Raw genomic sequence first — 21,123 nt, forward strand, 5'->3', positions numbered from 1 at the left:
GGAAGAAGAGCGGGTTTCTCATACTGTAAAGTCACTTAATTCTTGTATAGAATACACATGGGTAATATAAATGAATTAACCATGAAACACTATACTACATTATGCTTAAAAAACAGTATTTAGTGGTATAGAATAAATTGGAAATATATATCATTATTATTATTAACATGGACAGTCTATATTATGAAGAATATTCAGGTGGTATATTTTATTCAATAGGAATTTCTCTGACTTCATACTGAAAATATATTTGCTAATGTTCCGGGTGAGGAAATGTACAGGGCCAGGCATAATCACACGTAATCTGATCAAAGAGGAAATAGGATTGTTGTTGTGTGATAATAGTATGCTGTTGGCTCGCACTGCTGTCCTGATCTGCCTTTGTGAATCTGGATTAATCTTCCGTCTTTCTTGCGTTTAATGTTTCACTCCTAATCTTTCTTTTGTATTCCCTCCTTGTTGAATTCTACCTCTGTCTTCAGTTTTTAATCACATTTCCCCTTCATGCAAAATAATCTAATAACATCCACAGTCTCAGTCATGATCATGAAAAAATACTTTGAAGACTCTGTATAATGTGACATTTAAAGGCTTTTTTTTTTTTTTTTTTTTTACTGAATGCATAGTCAGTAATTACCGCTCTGTATATAGAATCCATTTTTTTCAGTGAGGCACTGCAGGTGGTATATGTAAAAGGCGGTATTTTCACTATCATACCAAGCAGCCCTGGAGTCTGGACCACCTGCCTGTGAAACCCCATCACACAGCATGACACGAACATTTTCATTTGCAGTACTACTGCTCTTTGGCAAAGGCAATATTAATGTTAATGAAATGATTCTCACTATTGGTTCAGATTATTAGCCTCTCGTGGCTCCCCCGACGTTTGTGCGTTTTAGTTATTCCTTTTTCAAAAAGATTAGAACTTCAATGGATCTTCATAGAAGGTTGATTTTTTTTTTTTGAATTAATGACGTGTATGGTTGGGTGAGGAGCTGTAGGAGGCAGGAACTTGTTTCAGTGTAGGTGAAGCGCTGACCGATGCACAATGTCAACAACACCACTGACTTTACTGAGATAATTGGAAACCCGCTGTGTCCTCATTAAAGGCTCGGGCAAACGTCATGAGAACGGATGGCATAATCCACTCAGGAATCCCAATCACAGAAGAAATTAGCACATAATGGATGTTTTTAATAAAAATGAATGCCAAACTTTTCCACAAAACAAATGCGTTCTTATCTTCTTCTTCTGTTCTTTTTAATTGTAAACAGAACAACACTCACTAACAACATTAAAATAGTCTTTTCACTCAGGGGGAAACTTGCTAACAATGTTTTTTTTTATATACTTTATTTTGTTATATATGAACATAAAACAAGAAACAAACAAAAGAGGGAGACATGTCGGTACACAAAAGTCAATTTCTCCATTACCTGGATAGTGTTAAGAGTCTTATGGTTAGAGGGTTCCTCTGAAGCCAGCATTTAGTAATTGCTTTCTTACCTCCAAGCATAAAAATCTACAGGAGGTATGCGTTTCCTTTACTGAGACCTTCAGGGAGTTCCCCAGTGCTTAGTGTGTAAACTGATCTTCTAGTGTTTCATGCATCAAACCTAATCCTTCATAGTTCTTTTTAGAGAAGAAACTGATTCTTGTCTCTGCTTATATTGCTTAAATTATTATAATCATTTTAAGTTTTGATTATTATATACACTGCTTATCTGAAATAATGCATATGTACAAGCATGTAGTACTTGTTGAGGTTTGCCAAGTTATGTGCCCTAATAGAGATGAGCTGAACACCTAAATATTCTTCATACTTCAAGATGATTTTTTATAGTTTCACATTATGCATTTTTATTATTATGCATTTTATTTGGCATTTATTTGGATGTTATTTGGATGTATATAATTGCTATTTATTTCTTCTTTTGATTTTCACATTGACTGCACGTATTAAGCATTTGTTTTTGTTGTCTCATCTCAGTGAATGTGACATTTAAGATGATAACACTATATGATCTTGTCGGAATAATGGCTGCAATAATGGTTCAGTCCCGCCTGGCTCATAGGGAAACTTAATTAACTCCAAATCTATAAATCTTTGGATTGTGTGGTGGTGGTGGTGGTTCACTGTGACAACATGGTGTGTTTAGGCACAGAAGAGTATAAATTAAATTCCCAATTCCTCTCTCAATTAATTCAAAGAATCTCTGTTTGTCTGTCGATCGTGTAACTGTCCAACAGTTTAGTTTGGCAGGTGACATACTAATGGCACCAGTGTGTGCAGTGTCAACTTTGGCGGTGTTTGGATAAAAACGTAAGAGATGTCCGGGTCACTCGGCACACTGTGTGTGTGACGGTGTGCAGTGCCGACTTTGACATTTTGGATAAGAAATGCAAGGGAACGCTATAGGTTCTGACTTACTAGTTTCTTTATATTAACTTATTCATTCATCATCAGTGGTTAGAGGAGGGCAAAACACTAGATTTACCACAAATGAACATCTGTCTAAAGAAAACAGAGACTAAGGAGCAGTCTGTGAGTATATTAAATGGCATTTTAAATTAATTTTAGACAGATTAATTTTTAAATTAATTAAAATTAACCTTCAGTTTGTCTCTGGAGAAATTGAAACGTTGACCTAACTCAAAGCACCAGATTGTGATGAACAGATGTGAGCTGTCAGACGGTCATGTTTCAATATTCCAGTTGAGAGAGTCCGTCACCTTGACTAATCACTGCATTTCCTCACCGGATCTGCCTCTCTGACACACTGATGGTAGATGAGCTGTCTTTGAATAAAACAACATGGTAGCTAATTGTCCCATCAACACTACCAAACTGTTATTATTCCTGTCCTATAGCATTACAAATGATGTGTATTTTCCTTAACTGATAGCTAAACGGGTTAATAAATTCTCTGGTCAAAGTCAAATGATTCATTTATTCCTTTGTCAACTATGACTGCAAAGTTTTTTGCAAAAAAATTCTGCCTCTGCCATTGTCCCTGTGAATGAGACTGTTTTTGTTGTGTAATTATTGTTGTTACATTTTTGTTTGATTCATTCTTTTATAGACTGTGGATTTACTGAACAAGAACATCAGAAAGGGCATAGTGAACTACTACGACGACCTGGACTTCAAAAATATCATGGACTTTGTTCAGAAGAAGGTAAGATCATGTTCTGTCACTTGATAAGACGCATAGTTTGAATGTCTTCTTTTGCATATCAAGTGTCTTACAAGAATGCAGCTGCAGTTAGCATCACAAGGATGTAATTGATGAGTCTGAGTCGAGGCTGCTGCTGCCACACACACACACACACACAGCCTGAAGCTGAAGAGCTCATTGAGATCTCTTAAGCATATATGAATGTTGTGTGGGAGCAGCAGACTGAGCGATCACACATTGAAATTAAGAAGCAGCCTACAACAAACCATTTGTAAACAGAGATGAACATTTTCTCTCGGTGTGTGAGAGTAATGCTTTGTGCTGCCAGGGAATGTGCACGGACCAGCACCTGTATGAGTAGAGCTGGATTGTAGCTTTAATCAGATGTTATTTTTGAGGATTGAAAGCCCAAATGTAGTTACTCGGCTGTTTGTGTGATTTCATAAATGGAAAATGAAACAGCTGCCTCAGTTTAAATCCCTCTAGTCATCTGGCAGATGCCATTTCCTGATGTCCCGTGTGGTAAGATTGTCTATTCGAAACATTCAGTTTCATTCTAAACTAAACTCATTATAAGAAAATGTTACTTTCTGACTAACTTTAAATTCAAAACACTTAATTCCCCCCCCCCCCAAGGGATCATGCAAGGCATAACAAATGGAGTCACTCGCAACATTACGCTAGTAAAGGTGCAAACAGGTTGGGGTATATCTGAAAAGAAAACGAAGTAGTTTATCACAGATGCTATATCGTCTTACGAGCCTCCGCATTAAAACCACTTGAAGCTGAGCTTCAACAGTGATTGGACAAATGCGGCAGAAACATCACTTCCACGGAAGCTCAGCTTCTCTCTGAGTCAATGGAGTAGTTGGCGGACGCGGAATGCTGGTCTTCTGCATGATGACTGGAGGAACTGTCTGAAAGACCATCAAAGTTTTTGATTGACAGCATTGCAGAAACACACACCCATCAGTTTTACATAATTATAGCGTTTCTTTGTTCTAGTTGTTTATTTGTTATCTATAAATAACTGGACCTGAAATGAGCGTCCCCTGTTTCAAACACCATCACTGGCCCGCTTGCCCTTGGTGTGCCGTGCATACACACAAACGCTCCCTCAGTCCAGTCTGATAGTATTGCTTCACAGCATACAAATAATACTACATTGTGTCTGTTGCAAAGACCAAACGGAAGCAGAATAAGCAACAGCAACTGCAGCTTTAAACTCTGCAGTAGCTATAATAACTTTTTTGTACAATAGCAATGTATTCAATAACGGTATGAAAACAATGTGACAATATGAAAGGTGTCTTGCTCTTACAGTGTTGTTTTGGACAGCAGCAGCAGCAGCAGCAGCTCTTTTCTTGAAACAAGCTTCGAAACATCCACAAACCCAGCAGCAGACTGGAACATTAACCTAACCACTTAACCAGTTCCTCAGAAATGAGGTTCTGCCTCCTTATACTCTCCAGGTTTTGGTCTCCTTGAGAACACCTGGTCCTGACAAAGTCAGAAAAGGTTCTAAAGAGTGTACAAGTGCACACACACACACACACACACACACACACACACTCAGAGCCACTATATGACTGCATTTGGCAGAGAAAGTGAAAGTCAGATATTTCCTTTTGGATTTGGTGAAGACTGTAAAACAGAGGTAAAAAGTGAAAATTGGACTTGCATTCTCAGGGTACCAATTACGACAAAATGAATATAATGTTGAATTGGCAGCTTTTTTGCAGACACATACATACATTTTGAGTGATTTTTTTTTTTTTTTGCTCAAAAGTGTGTTCAGAGCTTGTTTCCATGACTCATGAGGGGCCAATAAAATAATGAAGTGCCATTTGCCAGGAAGAGAGACATTCAATGATGCTTGTGCAGATCAGGTCCAAATATCATTTTGTCATTTTTGCTTTGGCACATTATGGCTATAACCTGCATGTGTTTATTAATTTCAAAGGCAGGTCCACATCCGTATCACTTCAAACCAAATAACGTAGACTGCTTGCTTTTGGCAGCAGATTTTATGTTTATCCAGTGATTCTTGTATATTTTTCCTTTCATGGCGTAAAGCTGACGGTTGGCTCAAGTTTCCTGCCGAAGGAGAAGTTGATATGTTGTCCAGAAAGGGAAATATTTAGAAAATGAAACCAGATTGAGGCTGTACCCATGTGTTTGTTATGACTCTGGGTGAAATTCAGGCAATAAAACAAAAGCCATCTCATTATGGTTTTCTTCAATATCAATACAACAAAAGTATGAACAGGCTATGTTTATGCAATGTTAGAGCTCACTGTGAGGCTTAACACATAATTGTCCAATTTCTGTGAATGTTTCTTTATAGTCTTACGCTGCGTGCGTCAACCTAACATGATGTGGCTGCAGCTATACCAGCCACATGATTGGTTCAAAGCACCGTTTCTCTCATTGTGGAGGAAAAGTTATATCGTGGTATATTATATATCATTATCGTATTATCACCTAGACTTACGTTGAAGTGAGATTCCATGCAGAACAACGACCGACTAACGTTAAGCAAGAGAAAACTTTATTATGTGATGCCCAGGAATTGTTCTCCAAAGAAATTGACAAAGACTGACTTGCCCAACATCCCAAGGACAATCACTTGTCCAGAGTAGCAGATGAGCATGCTGCAAATCAATAAAAGTGGACGCTGTGGGCGAAGCAGCTCTTACAAGCTGACCTTGCATCTTAAACTGTCAGCATATTCGATAAATTTGTCCTTAAATTTGAGGAAATTGGCCCTGGAAAGGAAAAAAAATAAGTACAGTATTCAGTTTTGGAAAGGATTCGGAAAAGGTATGAACGAGAGCTTTGTTATGGCTGTAAAAATGTAATATGTCCTGAATCACTGAAAATGGTTGTAAAATCCCACCCTGGTTTGGCAAATAATATATGTGGGTTATTGGCAGGTCATATCTTATCCCATATTAATTAATTTCAAGATGACCTTTCTGTCTGCCGTGCAGCGGTATTCTCATGGAAATGTGATATTTATTCCACCAGAAATGTATTTTCCTTGTGTCTGCATCACTGACGCGTTACACAATCCCATTTCATAGCGTTTATAACACATAATGATCAAAAAGTGATACCCAGTCCTCACCAACAACATTGAGACATTCTTACTTTGTTTTCTATGCAACACTTGTACTAATAAATGTATTATAATTAAACGTGTAAACATTGTTGTGAAGAGCCATAAAGTGGCCTGCGTGTTTTTCCGCATGCTCATGTCTGTAATTGATTTGTTGCAAATATTGCATTACTGCAATTACAGATATGACACCACACCAGGTCACACTGCTGAATTGTTTCACACCCTTTTCATTTCAGATTTACACAAGGTCACACATATACACTGTTCTCTCACAGCTGCTGTACCATTTCTGTGGTTTATTATCAACGGATTCACTCAGACATTTGGATAGACACTTACTCCGTTTCCCCACTGCTGTGTGACAGATTGACACAAAAGCAATCATTCATATTTAAACCGTCATTTTGGCTTCCTCACCGATTGCTTTTTAAACACAAAAGGTCCCGGCAACTGTGTGTGTAGATTCAGATATACTGTATTTCAAAGTCAAAGTTCCTTTATTCATCTCTCATGGGAGAAATGTGTCTACAAGAGGACCATGCTGCAGTGCAGTGCTATACAAGACATTGCAATGCGTATAGTGCTTAAAAATATACATACATACACCCATACATACAGTACAATCACCTTTGTTTACCATCTTCCCACCTGAATCAGTCACTCATTTATGAGTTTGATTGAGAGAGGAATGAACAAGTGTTTTAGGGCGATTATACTTCTCCCTGAAATCAGTAAAACATATTCTGGAAACAAATGATGTGATCTGTTGAACTGGATGTTGTTGGCCTGCCTGATGGTCACCTGTTCCAACACATCTTGTTGGAGTGTATGGGGTTAGGGGTAGCCGTAATCTTGAAATAAATCAAGTAGGCCATGTCATTGAAAGACGCTAATCACGTGATAATAAAGCTTCTGTCACCACACAGCTTGTTCTTTCTCGCCATATGTAGGTTTTACTTTGTTCTTGTCAGGTAGTAGAAAACCCTGATACTGTATATCAACATGAGAGGGTTAATTTGAGTATTGTCAATTTTATTTTTCAGTGGTTACATAGAGAAATCACACACACAAATCAACAGTAAACAACATTAATGATATCAGAAGTCACGGGGAACCAACCTGCATATCCACTTCTCTTTTATTGACACTTGGCTTCGTCTATTTGACCTGGAGAAATCCCAATTGATTGGCGCCCACACCTGGCCAATCCATTGAGATAGGAGGCTGATGTAACATTGGCAGGAATAGTCTAAATCCCTATGGAACGGACAGATTGTTTGCGCTGGTTGTGTCACTGTAGATTCACATCTGCTGCAGAGGAGAATGTCACTGAGAGATAAGAGTTCCTCCTCCGGATGATAAGTGCACACTGGTTCTTTACATCTATCGTGTGATCTGCCTTCAATGCCATCAAGTGCAGCATTAGCACTGCCACTCAAACTTAATAGGTTTGTCCTTACCGTGATTCAAAATATGATGGAATAAATGCTGCGTAGTTCTGGAAAAAACATTCTGGTAACACTGTTCTTATAGGGTGAATTCCAATTCCTTGCTTAACCCTGAATCTTAACCCTCAATCTCAAAAATGTGCGCTCCCTCTAGTGCAAGTGCTGCCCCTATTCTCAGAAAAATTTAATTAAGGGGCAAGTTTAAGGGCTGTTTCGCCCTCAATATTGAGATTTTCCGAGACCACCCTTAGGGGCAAGGGTTACCCAGAATTGCGCCAGAAAGATGGCGCCGAAAGCAGCGAAGCGAGTGTGATACAAATTAAGTATTTTCTTTGTTATTAGAGATGTAAAAATTATGAAAGCCATTGTATTATCTTAGTTTAGGCCCATATCATGGATTACTGACGTCATTGTTGCGTAACATTTATTTTTATTTTACGATCTTTTGTCAATAGCCGGCCGGTGCGGACAAGTGATCGTTTGCTATGGTTTACTTTTCAATAAGCCGTGGTGTGTGGTAATTGTCAGCTGAATATCATCGTAATAAATAATCGTGACGTAAATGTGTTCTTCTTATTCTTATTTGGAGTCTTATTCGCGTTATTCTGCCCCCTACAGTCTGAAGACGTATCTGCATTTAAGGGGTGTCCCATTTCTAAGTGACAAAATAACCCTCAACACTTGTTTTTGAGGGCCAGTTAAGATTAAGGGTTGAGCTTGAGGGTTAAGAGTGAGGGTTAAGATAGGAATTGGAATTGGCCCATACTTTAGGGGAAGCTGTAGCTGCGGTAATTTTTGCTCTAAGGCATTAATCAGGCTTTGTGACCAGGATCAATCAGAAATGGTAATACATTGAGACGGGGTGCAGGTGGCATTGCTCTTGTCAGTGTGTTTTACAGAAAATTGTATAACGAGAAGACGGAGGTCCTTCAATCATCTGCTGCACTGTCATTGCTGTTGACGGGTCTTTTGAAAAATGAGAGCTTTGGGATTCTCTTGTGATGATTTTAAAAAATAAAACTGCACTTGACTTGAATCTTCTCAAAGTATAGGATTTACTGCAAGAGTGATGGATTTTACAATAATGTAAAGCTGCACTGCTGACTCACTCTGGACCTGTACTTTTTGCAGATTTATACCAAACAACTGCAGACATTAATCACCCCATAAACACTTTACCCGGTGTTTTCTGGTGTCATGCCATCAGGAAGAGCGACTTCCTTCTGGTGTAGTGCCAAAGAGCAGCCTAATTGATATTCATTTATTCATGTTCTCTCTTTATCTCTTGTCCTCTCTTACTGTGCCTATTCAGTGTGACCCTGCCTCCCATTTGTCCCACTGTTCTTTTCATTTGCCTTCCTAACTTAAATGTCTTTCTCCACGAATGAAGTACATGTCTCAGTAAATGATGGCAAAACACAGTTCTCAGTCAATAGTTTTGCCCTTGGGCTTTTTATGAAGTGTTTATTTTGTGGTAGCTCAGCAACTGCACTCTATCCAGTGAAAGTACAAATCAAACAGAAATTACTGATTCCGGCAATGTTGGTGTAATTTGATTTGAGTGCAGTCATTTTAGGCAGTACGTGTTTTTTTTGTGTGTGTGTGTGTTTAAAAACTTGAAACCACGTTGGATATGAGGCGGTTGCCAAAAATGATCCTGCATGAAAAGTTGTTTGGGAAAAATGCTACAGCTGTTAAATCATGCCTCATTTCCACATAGCTCTGTGCGTATGCATGTATAAAAATACACTCTGTACATTGTTAATGTGGTAAACGACTAACTAAATATGAATCTATATGAATAGGTAACTAAATATGAAACTCATCAGTGTCAGTGAGCCTGCAAGGCAGGGTTTAACATGTTGTGTCGGTGTTGTGTTTCATGAACATTTTCAAGATATCCCCATCTTAATTAAATGGAATTTGGTAAGTCTATGCAGGATCAGATGCTCTACCATCACTTTCACCTGGATCTGATCCAGAAGATTTCAGATTATCCGATCTGGTGGCAAAAAATGAATGATATTTCATCATTATATCCACATTACTGTTTCCTTGGAGCAAAAGAACCGGGTTCACGACCCAGTCAGAAAAAAGGCCTGTCTCTGTCTAGGAATGTACTCCAACTTTTGCCCTGTGTCAGCTGGGATTGACTCCAATGCTCTCACGTGGAAGAGAAAGTGGACATGGATGCATGCATCCATATTGCCTGCATTCATTCTTTTGTTAGGGGTGGGTCAAAAAAATTGTTTTGGTTATACATAGACGTCCTTCCTTGTGCAATATGATATTTGAGTCGCCAGGGCAAATTTTCGATATTTGAATTAACAATTTAAGGCACTCTAAAGTAAACAGTTCCTGCTCAAATGAACGAGGGAAGAATTGAGGGGTAGAACTTACCCGGCCGAAGAAGAGGGAGTTTACAGCAGTTTAAAGCTACGTTAAAAGATGGCCCATCCTCGTTCAATACATAGACATTATGTACTTATGTTGTGAATACATCGAGAAATACTGCACTTTTGACTTTTCACAGACATTCCTTCAGACAGATATTGTGACGTATAGCTATATGATTGTCTTGCGATATATCGATTGTCACAGAATCGTTGTATCATGATACTATTGGTATCTTGTACATGTATCGCGTATCCTATTGTAATGTAAGGTACACTGGGATTCCCACCCCTATTGTATAGAATTGTTTGTCAGTGTCATTTTTCCACAAAAAACACATTATGATCGCGAAGACAAGAACAGCAAGGCTGACGGGTAACAAATATGAATGCAGAAGGTGCTGTTTGTGTTATCATTGATCATCACTCTGGGCAATCAATTTCAACATCATAATTAAAATTTTAAGCCAAATCGGGGTCCATATCAAAATTGATGTTATCACGGTTGCTTGGCAAAGTGGCTACCTGGAAAACGCCTACAAACGATTTGACACTGTAAAACTTTTAATTAACTTTTAACGACGTTGTTTCGAGCAGTGGTTTTGTCAGTGTGACCCAAAAGCTCTCAGCCAAAAGCAATATTCATTATCTTTCAAAACAGCTTATCACCATTATTGATTCATTGTCCCAATGAAGTATTCATACTTTGTATTTCGTGAAGGTCAGGTACAGGCTTTAGGGCAATAAAAACTAACTGTTTGGTTTTACATTATTTGTGCCAGTAAATCTTGAACAAAAGGGTGGCAGGTATCAATGGTAGACTCAAGTGTAATTGATTGTAGGAGAAACGGTTCAGTCTCTGTGAGGCTGCTGCTTTCAGATGCTGATTTTATTTTATCGGAAGATTCTTACTGCTCCTTCATGTCGGGCAGGTGACACGTTGACAAATCCACAATGATCTTGTTTCATTGTGCTTTTACTGAATCTATTCCATCTTTTTTGTCTTGTGTCATAGTTTAAAAACCTATTTAAACCTCAGGTCCCAACACGGCGCTCAAATATTTTGCAGTCTTCACTGTGAATTTGAGCTTCCTCGCTCAGGAGCGATATATTTACAGTCCCTGAATGTTGAACAAAGTGAGATAAAATAGTTGAACAACTGAAAACACATCAGAAAACTATGCTTAAACCTTATTCTGATTGTCTGTTGTCATTGTCGATCCATTTTTAGCAGATACTTTGTCTTACATAGACAATATGCACTTATATGCACACAAAATGGGTATGAATGTGTTTCCTCAGTGAAATACATTAGAAAGCACTACAAAGTATTTTCATGTTATATATGTATTGTTCAGTTGGTCTGTTTCAGCAAGGTTTTAAAACCGGATATTGCCATTGATTAGCTATTGAGATAGAAAATAAGAACTTACTTGTGTTGTTTGCTGTAATATAATGCTATATTATGATATAACCTCTAATAATCGTAATAATAATAATGTTTTCAACCATGATGCTCAGCAGAACTATCCCCCCGTGCACACATTTAGGTAGAGAGAGACATACAAAAGAATTACATGCAAATTATCATTAAAGCTGCATTATGTAATACATCTAAAGCAACTGGCCATAAAATCCTCACAGAGACTCAGGAATCATGTTCATATAACGTACTGAACTCACCAACAACAGTACAGCCAAAATATTTGCATTAAAAATTAAAAATATTTTGCAGACTGCAAATCATGTTTATGTTTTGTAATCATGTTTTGACATGTGGCGCCACCTACCGCCGTCTGCCAATCATTGCAGTCAGTAGAGTCTCAGCTAACGAGCAACCACGGGTTGCCAGTTACGTCAGAAAACGAAACCTAAAAGACCTCGGTATTTTGAATTTGAATGTAGTAACCGTTTTTGGCCACATTCTTACATATGGCACCTTTAATTATCTATCTTATACTGTCAGTCACAGCAGAAACAACTAAACAACTAAAGCTTGCTTTATATAATCCCCATGAAAAAAGTGACAAGATTTTGTGTTATTGTTGTGTATTATTGTGTAATTATTGCCCTTCTCTCCTTGAATGTATGTATGGCTGTTGTTTTATATTCTGTATTGTATTTTTTAAATTGAACTGTGATTTAAAAAAATGTCGACCACATTTTGTTGCTTTCCTTTTTTCTATCTCATGCATTTTTCGTTCTTCCTCCACTTTTCTCATCTATTGCAGTTTAAGTGTTGTGGAGCTCGGGAGTACACCGACTGGGAGTTCAATTTGTACCACAACTGTTCTTCACCTGGTCCAATGGCCTGTGGTGTCCCATATACCTGCTGTGTTACTACCAAGGTCAGTGTCACAATGACTTTACTGTTGGAGTATTGTATAATATAAGTATAGAAGTACTGTTTGTGCAAAAGTTTACAGATTCACATTATTTCAATGTTCTTTGTATTCCACTAAGTATTAGAGTCTTTCTGTTTGCATTGTTCAGAATAACTGAATTAATTCTGTTTTAATCCTTGCTCAACATATCTGTCAGTACCTTTGACATAATGCCAGCTTATGGTTACATACATATTTTACTGTAGGGTTTCTCGATCCTGGTCCACTGCCCTGCATGTTTTAGAAATGTCCTCGCTCCATCACACCTGACTGAAATAAATGGGTCGTTATCAGGCTTCTGCAGCGCTTGCTGATGAGCTGAACATTTGAATCAGGTGTGTTGGAGCAAGGACACATCTAAAACATGCAGGGCAGTTGGTTCCCAGGACTAATATATTGTGGTGTTAGGTTGTTTGTGTAGCCCTGAACACTTTGATTTGTTTTAGTTTGTATTCGTGCCAGATGACACCGGATAAAACTTTATCACAGCAAAAAACACATTTCAGATCGGTCAAGATTACTGCGATAAAAATGGTTATCGGTTAGAGATTTACATTTTAATTTCAAATTGAAACCTCTCTGCATCCTCACATCAAAGTGTGATCACAAACTCTTCAGCTCCTGCTGAGAACGCAGTTTGACTGTTTGCCTGAGAGTTCCTTAGCCAATCACAAAAGTGTGTGCTAGTTACACAACTAGCACACCTAATTTGCATTGAATACTCACTTACCAGACACTTCATAAAGGTGTATGAACAATATATTGATATATACTGAATGAAAAGACCTATAGGTAAGAGTGTAATATAGAATAATAGAGTTGAATGGCAATATTAAAGGTACAATATGTAGTATTTATGGGTTTATATAACCCAAAATCCACTTTTTTATATATATTATGTGCTCCTGCATTGTCTAGTCGCTGTATAATAGTTTTTGTTTCATTTTCGTAGTGTTTCAAAAAGTCATGTAAAATAACATGGTCGCGGGCCGCGGTTGCATAGCCACTGTTAGCAGCGAGACGCCATGTTTCTACCGGAGCCTGTAAGGACAAACGCGAGAGAACAAATCAAGCGTCTCTTTACTTGTAGCGGAAGTCCCGCCTCCACTCTCTCCGCTTCGTCTGCTACGGCCGTGGTAGCTCCGCCCTCTCCCTCGCCTCACGAACCTCATCTGCTGACACGGAGAAAGACGACGAGGACGACATTTGACCAGCTGCGGATACCGTAGCACTCAGGGAAGGGAGGGGGTGAGCAGAGCAGCAGGTCTTTGTTGTAAATTTCAGCCTCTCCTCTAGATGGCACTATAAACTACTTATTTCCCCTTTAACAGATGAAAAGTTAGAAAGAGTAAGCGAGGTAGGTTTTGAGGTGGCCTTTGAAGGAGGCAATTTCATGAATGGGTTGGGGCAGTGAGTTCCACAGTGTAGACACTGCTCTGCTGAAGCTCATGGTGGAAAATAGAGAACAAGTTGTATTGAGGAGGATGGAGGAGGAAGAACGAAGAGTGCCAGTGGGAAAATTAATGTGGTGGAGTTTGGTGAGGTAAGGGGGCACAAGGTTATAGAGAGCTTTATAGTGAGAAGGAGAATTGCATGTCGAGTGTTTGGGCTCACTTTCAAATCTGCAAATTCTCTGAGGTTCGCTCAAACCTTGAATCATGAAGAAGTACACATGCCAAATCCAGGATTGGTAACAGAAGGGTTAATGACGTTTCAAGGATCACCTGCAGTACTGGGCTGTGGCCCACTCTTTGGGAATCATTGGTATATTATTGTATGTGGAGTTGAACCAGGAGCCAATGGAGATGCTGTAGAACTGGGGTGATGTGGTTTATGGAAGGGGTTCTGGTGATGGTGATACACGCATCTGCATTCTGGACAAGTTGGAGTTGATTAAGCAGAGCGGAGGGAAGACCGATGAGGAGTGAGTTGCAGTAGTCGATACAAGAGGTGACAAGGGCATTAGTAAGTGGAACTATGCTGGACAAGTAATGTTATATTGATGTGAGCTTTGGAATGAAAGTGAACTGTCAAGGAAGACGCACAGACCCTTAACTTTTGGGGAGAAAGTGTTGTCAAAGGAAATTGAGAATTTATCAGATTTAACCGTGGTGGAGCAGGAGGAGTATGGTGGGAGCGCTGAGTCGGGGTTAGTGGAGAGATAGAGCTGTGTGTCATCAGAGTAGAAGTGGAAATGTATCCCAAACTTTCTTATTTCCAAGCGGTAGGAGGTAGATGGTAAAGAGTAAAGCATATAGGACAAAGACTTGTGTTGTCAATGGATGTTACTAAAGAGTGATGAGAACTAAGGTTCCCAAGTGTTTAAACCAGGTGAGTGTGGTGTCAGTGAATCCCATGATATATGAGTAGGAGAATGGGAATGGATAAGCTGCTGTCAACAAGTCGTTGGTGATTTTAAGCAGGGCTGTTTCAGTACTGTGAGTCCACAGAGACTGTGATTATAATGGTGCTAATTAAATCCGTGCCATACCAAACACACTCGCAGGCAATTTCTCCCACACAAGCGTATTCCCTTTAATTAATGCACCTACACGCTTGCACAGCCTATAAAAAGAAATCAACACTTTTTGTTTGTTTGTTTGTTGTTAAAATGTATTTTCCATCAACTGATGGACACATTTTTGTATCATTGTGACACATAATGTCAAGTATTTAATTTCCTATCAACCAGTTTTTTAATTTTAGTTTCCAGTTTGTGTTCGTCAGGTGGAGGAAATATTGGTGAATACTATAATCACATCTGCTGTTATCACAGCGTCAAGATACTGGACAGTGATGAAGCAATAATTAATGCTCGGTGTGGTTTCTTGTTATTCACTGCAGTCACTTAAAAAAAATACTTCTTTTTTTTAGAAGTTTAACAAAAGATATCAAGACAAATGTGGCATAATTGGCTACGGGCTGAAAGGTTTTGACATCATGGAGGTGGAAGGAAAAAACCACTGGCTCGAGTTGATGCATCGTAGGCAACACAGTGTTGTTGCACCTGGTTGACACTTGATGTGTCGTGATGAAATAACAAAATATAATATGTAGGCAATAACATTACAAAATAGAACTATATGCAAGATTTCATTCAATGTTGACAGCATACACCTCTGTTGAAATTCTACTTGAGTTTATCCTTGTCCAAGTATTCTAGCACAGAAAGTATGGACATTTGTGTTTGGTGAATTATTTCTTTGTTGTAACGATGCTTCCTGGCAATAAAATCTTATACCAAGCCTGTTTATTTCCCTTTTTAATTGGTGCCAAATTCTGTAAGGAAAATGCACTTGTGGGTTGAGCAGGAGAGTTGAGTATATGGGTTTCACTCGTGAAAAACCAATGCCAAACAGTTTATTCTGCTATTAACTCTTGTTTGGTGTCATTTATTGGATTGGATGTGGATTGATCTGAAGAAACAGGATGTATTGGCAATTTAACAACTTTATATTTATATATATACACGTGTATATATATAAACATATACATGTGTATATATATATGGTAGCAAGTCAGAGATGGAAGCAGGAGTTTGACCATGCAGAGCAGCTAGGCTAAAACAGGCATGATATGCATCCTTTTGTGAGTTCCATTTAAAAGCCCTGCAGCAGAGTTCTGGAAGACCTGATTCAGTCGAATGCCTTCTTATTTAAACAGCTAAAAAGACTATTACAATAGTCTAGACGTGAGGATATAAAAGCATTAATAATCATCTCCGATTCCACCTTGGACGCAAGGGGTTTCGATTTAGAAATATTACGGAGATGGAAGAAACAGGTTTTTTATTAACTGTTTAGAATGTTGCTCAGAGGACATAAAGGGCCGATGTGCTGATTTATCACAGGTGGTTATATAACATTCATCAGCTTCACTCACTACTATTCAAAGCGATAGTGTGAGTGTCTCACATTCCTGCTGCTAATCATCATGTCATCACATAATAATGTGTTAAAGAGCTAATGTCACTGAATCTTGTATAATGGCTTGAATTGATGGGTGATGAGTGATCACTCCTTCCCTCCTCCTCCTCCTCCTCCTCCTCCGTTCTTCCTGTTGCAGACAGCCGTGAGCGATGGACGGTTCATCTGGTCTTGTTTGAATATTAATATGTTCCAACATTTGAATATGAAAAAAATAAAGTTTTACAGTGTCGCGCAGCTGTGCGTCTAAATTCTATCAGCCTGATCTCCCTCTTACCTTTTTATTCTCTCTCTGTGCTTTCAGCCTAATGAAGTGGCCAACACCATGTGTGGATGTGGTGTACTGAAGCAACAGGTAAGAATGGGAATGTGTAATGTATATGCAATCAGAATTGTTATTATTATAATTGCTATGCATTAGGGCTGCAACTAACAATTATTTTCATAGTCGATCAATCTGTTGATGGTTCATAAAATGTTGAAAATTCAGTTTTAATGATTTTTTGTTATATGGAGCAAAGAAAACAGAAAATATTCACATTTTCATTATTTAAAAAAAACAAACATTCAAACTGATTTATTAATAATCAGAATAGTTGACGATTAATTTAGTTATTAATTAATAATCCATGAATAGAATAATCGTTGCTGGCATACACTGCTTTTCATTTGATTCCTCTTTGAAGTCTTATAAGGACACTTTACAGAAAGAGCATTTAAAACAGTAAAAACAGTTTTTAATACATAAAAGATAAAATAAAGTATAAAGAGTACAACAAATACAACTGGTGAAACAATGACATCAGTGAGTGTGCGTTTACATGCACACTAAAAAACTGATTATAATCGGGTTTTGTAGTTATCTGGTTATTCAAGTGCTCATGTAAACTTGATAAACAGATTTCATTATCAGTTTATTGCCGTTATCGGTTTTTGAAAAACCTGTTTAACACACCTAGGTGTCTGTCAATAATCCGATTTCTTAGAGACATGTATACACCTTAAAACGACTTATTCCAGTTACCAGTTATTATTGCCAGTAATCAGTTGATATGAGTGCATGTAAACACACTGTATCAAGAAAGGCTATTTTAAAAATGTGTGCTTTGTAGTTGTGATTTAAAAGCAGTTTGTGAGATGAACTGTCACGCACTGAATGAGAGGAGGTTGATGGTTCAATCCCTGGCTCTCTAGTCCACGCGCTGAAGTGTCCTCGGACTATGAAACTGAATCCCAAAGTTTCCCCCTGACTAGAATAGACTGAAATGTTTTCTTTTTCACAGCGTTTAGACCTGATTAACACCATTCACATCAGAGGCTGCACTGACGCCTTCTTCATCTGGCTCATGGACAACTATAAGATAATGGCTGGACTGCTGCTAGGTATCCTTTTGCCTCAGGTACGCACACACACACACACACACACACACACACACACACACACACACACACACACACACACACACACACACACACACACACATTCTTGTACTTGCTGCATACTGAGGACCAGCATTTCCACTTTATAAATCAACACAATTACAAATATCCACTTCATGAATGACATCTACAAAGAACTACTGGTTGCAGTACCATAAAATGTCTGCAGGTGGAGCCCCAGAGCAAAAAGGGCTGGAAAACTTTTTTGATTTTTTTTTGTTGTTGTTGTAATTTTTGGTCCAAAATTTGACAAAAACATCATACTATGTCTACCAAAATTAAAAAAAAAAAAATTTGACTCAAGTTTTACAAAAAAAAAATTTGACCAAAATTTGACAAAAACTTCATACTATACTGTCGTCCAAAATTTAAAAAAAAATTTTTACCGAAAAATTTTTGGTCCAAAATTGACAAAAACGTCATACTATACTATGTGGACCAAAATTTGAAAAAAATGTTTTACCCAAAATTTAAAAATGTTTTTAAAAATAAAAAATTTTTTTTTTACCCAAAATTTTAAAAAAATGTTTTACCCAAAATTTGAAAAAGAAATTTACCCAAAATTTTTGGTCCAAAATTTGACAAAAACATCATACTATACTATGTCGACCAAAATTTGAAAAAAAAATGTAGCAACCTAAGGAAGTGATTTCAATGAAAACAAAGTGAGGACCGGCCAAAATGTCCTCACTCCGTAAAAATGACCTCACTTTGTTGGTTAAAAACCCTTAGTGGTCCTCAGTATGCCGCAAGTACAAGAACACACACACACACACACACACACACACTGCTTTTGCATTTTTGTGAGGACAATCATAGACACAATCCATTCCATAGTGTTGTTTGATAGTATTGACACAAACCTTGTTCCATATGGAAGATAATGTTGCAGCGTTGCATTACTCAAAGGGAATCTGACTGAAATACAATATTTGCTAAAAGGCAGTGAGTTAAAAAAAGCACACATATAGTTTCAGTACGTTTGTGATTACCTGAAGCACAGTGAAATAAAACCTCATATAAATGCGTGCTTATTATTTACACAGACTGTCTGATGGAAACAAGGAGAACATGTAAAATGGTTGACTTAGGTTTCGTCTAACAACACAGTAGAACGCTTTGCATTTGACATTTTTTACCTAATATGACATCCATTGGAGGATGTGGGAGTGACAGATATGAAAGCAGTGCTTCAGTAATGTGTCACTTCTGTTTTCAACACCTCACATTATTTTACATAATGTGTGAATGTATCTGCGTAATGGCCTCACTGAGCAACTGAGCAGAAGCTCCAGTAAATGTCGTTTGTCACCACGTCCAGAAAGTGAAGTCGATGTGGAAAAACATCGACTGGTAAACATTTTTGTTGAGTGGTTTATGGTCTCACTCGCCAATTCCAGGTACAGCGTGATGTCCACTTTGTGAAATATGGTCCCATTTGGACTAAAATAGACAATAAATCACGTAGGGCTGAACAATTAAACAAAGTTTTATCAAAATCACCATACGGGCCCGCTGCAATTTTCAAAAGCAGGAGGCATGTGTGGAAAATTACCATTTTAGATTAAATATTGTCCTGGCCTCTACACATCATATTTGACAGGCTGAAGAAAACATCATTTTAAAAATGTTATTCAAAGGAAAATGAGAATAATTATGTAAAAAGTACCATCCCCTCTCATATCACGTATCATATCGCAATCATCATTTTATTCCTAATGAGATATTTATTCAAAATTATTCAGCCCTACAATAATTTTGATTCATTCATGAAAGTTTCCGCCCGTTTCTCCTGATATCAATTTTCTTTTCAACGAGAGGAAGTCTGCGTGACGCACATGAACGCTGAGCTCCGTCACCGTCGTCACTTCTGTCTTTATCTGGTTTTATTTCACGTGTGTTAAAATATGCAGTTGAATGTTCAGAACAGTATCTACATAATGGCTTCACTGAGCAGAGGTTGGCAGTTACTCATCCACTCCGTACATGTGAACATTCTCATTTGACCCATTTTTTTGCGGCTGGCGTGAAAAATGAATCTGGTCCGTCTCATGGAGGAAATCTCCTTTCCCTTTTCTGAGGTGCGAGGATTCATTTTTACACCTCCGTCACCAGACTGACACTGATTTGACGTCACCGCAGTGCAACAACACAAAAAGGACTGTAAAATGAAACTCTGTTGCCAAATCACCACCAGCTTTCAGACTGTGCTTTTGCTCTGACGAATAAATGAAGCACAAAATGACGTTCAGAGCATAGGATGAATAAGACATAATAACATATTGTGAATTCTGCTGTTTCAAAAACATTTTTTACCATTTTTTTCATCAGTTTTCATCCATCTCGCTCCAGTGAACACAATTTCTCCAAAACGAGTACCTTGAGGGAAGTTTTTCAAATTTAGTAGAAAAATAAAACTCCACCAAATACACGCTCTTGCGAATGCTATATCATTGGAACATCTTAGGGGAATTTCTTTAAATTTTGGTGCAATTTAGTTCACTTGGACTGGCACAAACGCTCGGGTTCATGGGCGACGAGCAGGTTTCTAAAACGCTTGCATTTTTCTTAACGTTTAGTTTAACGGGTTAGCAATAAATGATAGTGATGCACTTTATTTTCTTAGTTCAAAATGTAAACATTGTGCATTAGCGGCACATCGTTCACGTGTTGGCCTGTTGTTAAGTTAGACTGCGGAGACAAACAACTCTCTGTGGTGTTATCTGTCTATCCTCAGGAAGTTTATAACTTCAGTTTGAGCTCCGTGGCTGTAGCTGCGCTCTCCTCTGCCCAGCAGCAATAAACCACGGTGACAGTGGAGCTCAGAGGACACTTCATCTCGCCTCACGTTTTTTTTCCTGGCACTTCTCTGCTAACGACACTGACACACAAAACGGACACTGTCGGTCAATGAATCAACACGTTCTTCATCGGTTACATAATTGACAGCAACAAATACATACATCAGTGTGCATTTTCTTTATCCATTGTTGTTCTGAAAACTCGTTATTTTAATGTTTACGTTCACAGCAGTCGGTTATAAAAAATACAGGTCAGATGATTCACTTTTGTCATGTTAGTCAACACTAAATAACAAGAATGAATGTGTGACGTCGATATTCCACATCACATGAGATGTACACTGCCGTTCAAAAGTTTGGGGTCACCTATACAATTTTTTTGTGTTTTCATTAAAAGTCACACTTTTATTCATCAAAAGAGTTGCAAA

General features: G+C 38.1%; 1 protein-coding gene across 1 annotated transcript in view; it reads left to right on the top strand.

Moving 5' to 3' along the window:
• Window positions 1-21,123, top strand: part of tspan15 (tetraspanin 15) — a gene marked incomplete at both ends in the record, with an annotated part of 33,889 nt that overhangs the window by 11,882 nt on the left and 884 nt on the right. The window contains 4 exons of the mRNA XM_083901256.1: window positions 3,084-3,179; window positions 12,376-12,492; window positions 16,759-16,809; window positions 17,738-17,854. Coding sequence (XP_083757382.1) covers window positions 3,084-3,179; window positions 12,376-12,492; window positions 16,759-16,809; window positions 17,738-17,854 — 381 coding nt within the window. The remainder of the gene's footprint in view (window positions 1-3,083; window positions 3,180-12,375; window positions 12,493-16,758; window positions 16,810-17,737; window positions 17,855-21,123) is intronic.

The sequence above is a fragment of the Microchirus variegatus genome (assembly GCF_963457635.1).
Source record: "Microchirus variegatus genome assembly, chromosome: 14".
Taxonomy (NCBI): domain Eukaryota; kingdom Metazoa; phylum Chordata; class Actinopteri; order Pleuronectiformes; family Soleidae; genus Microchirus; species Microchirus variegatus.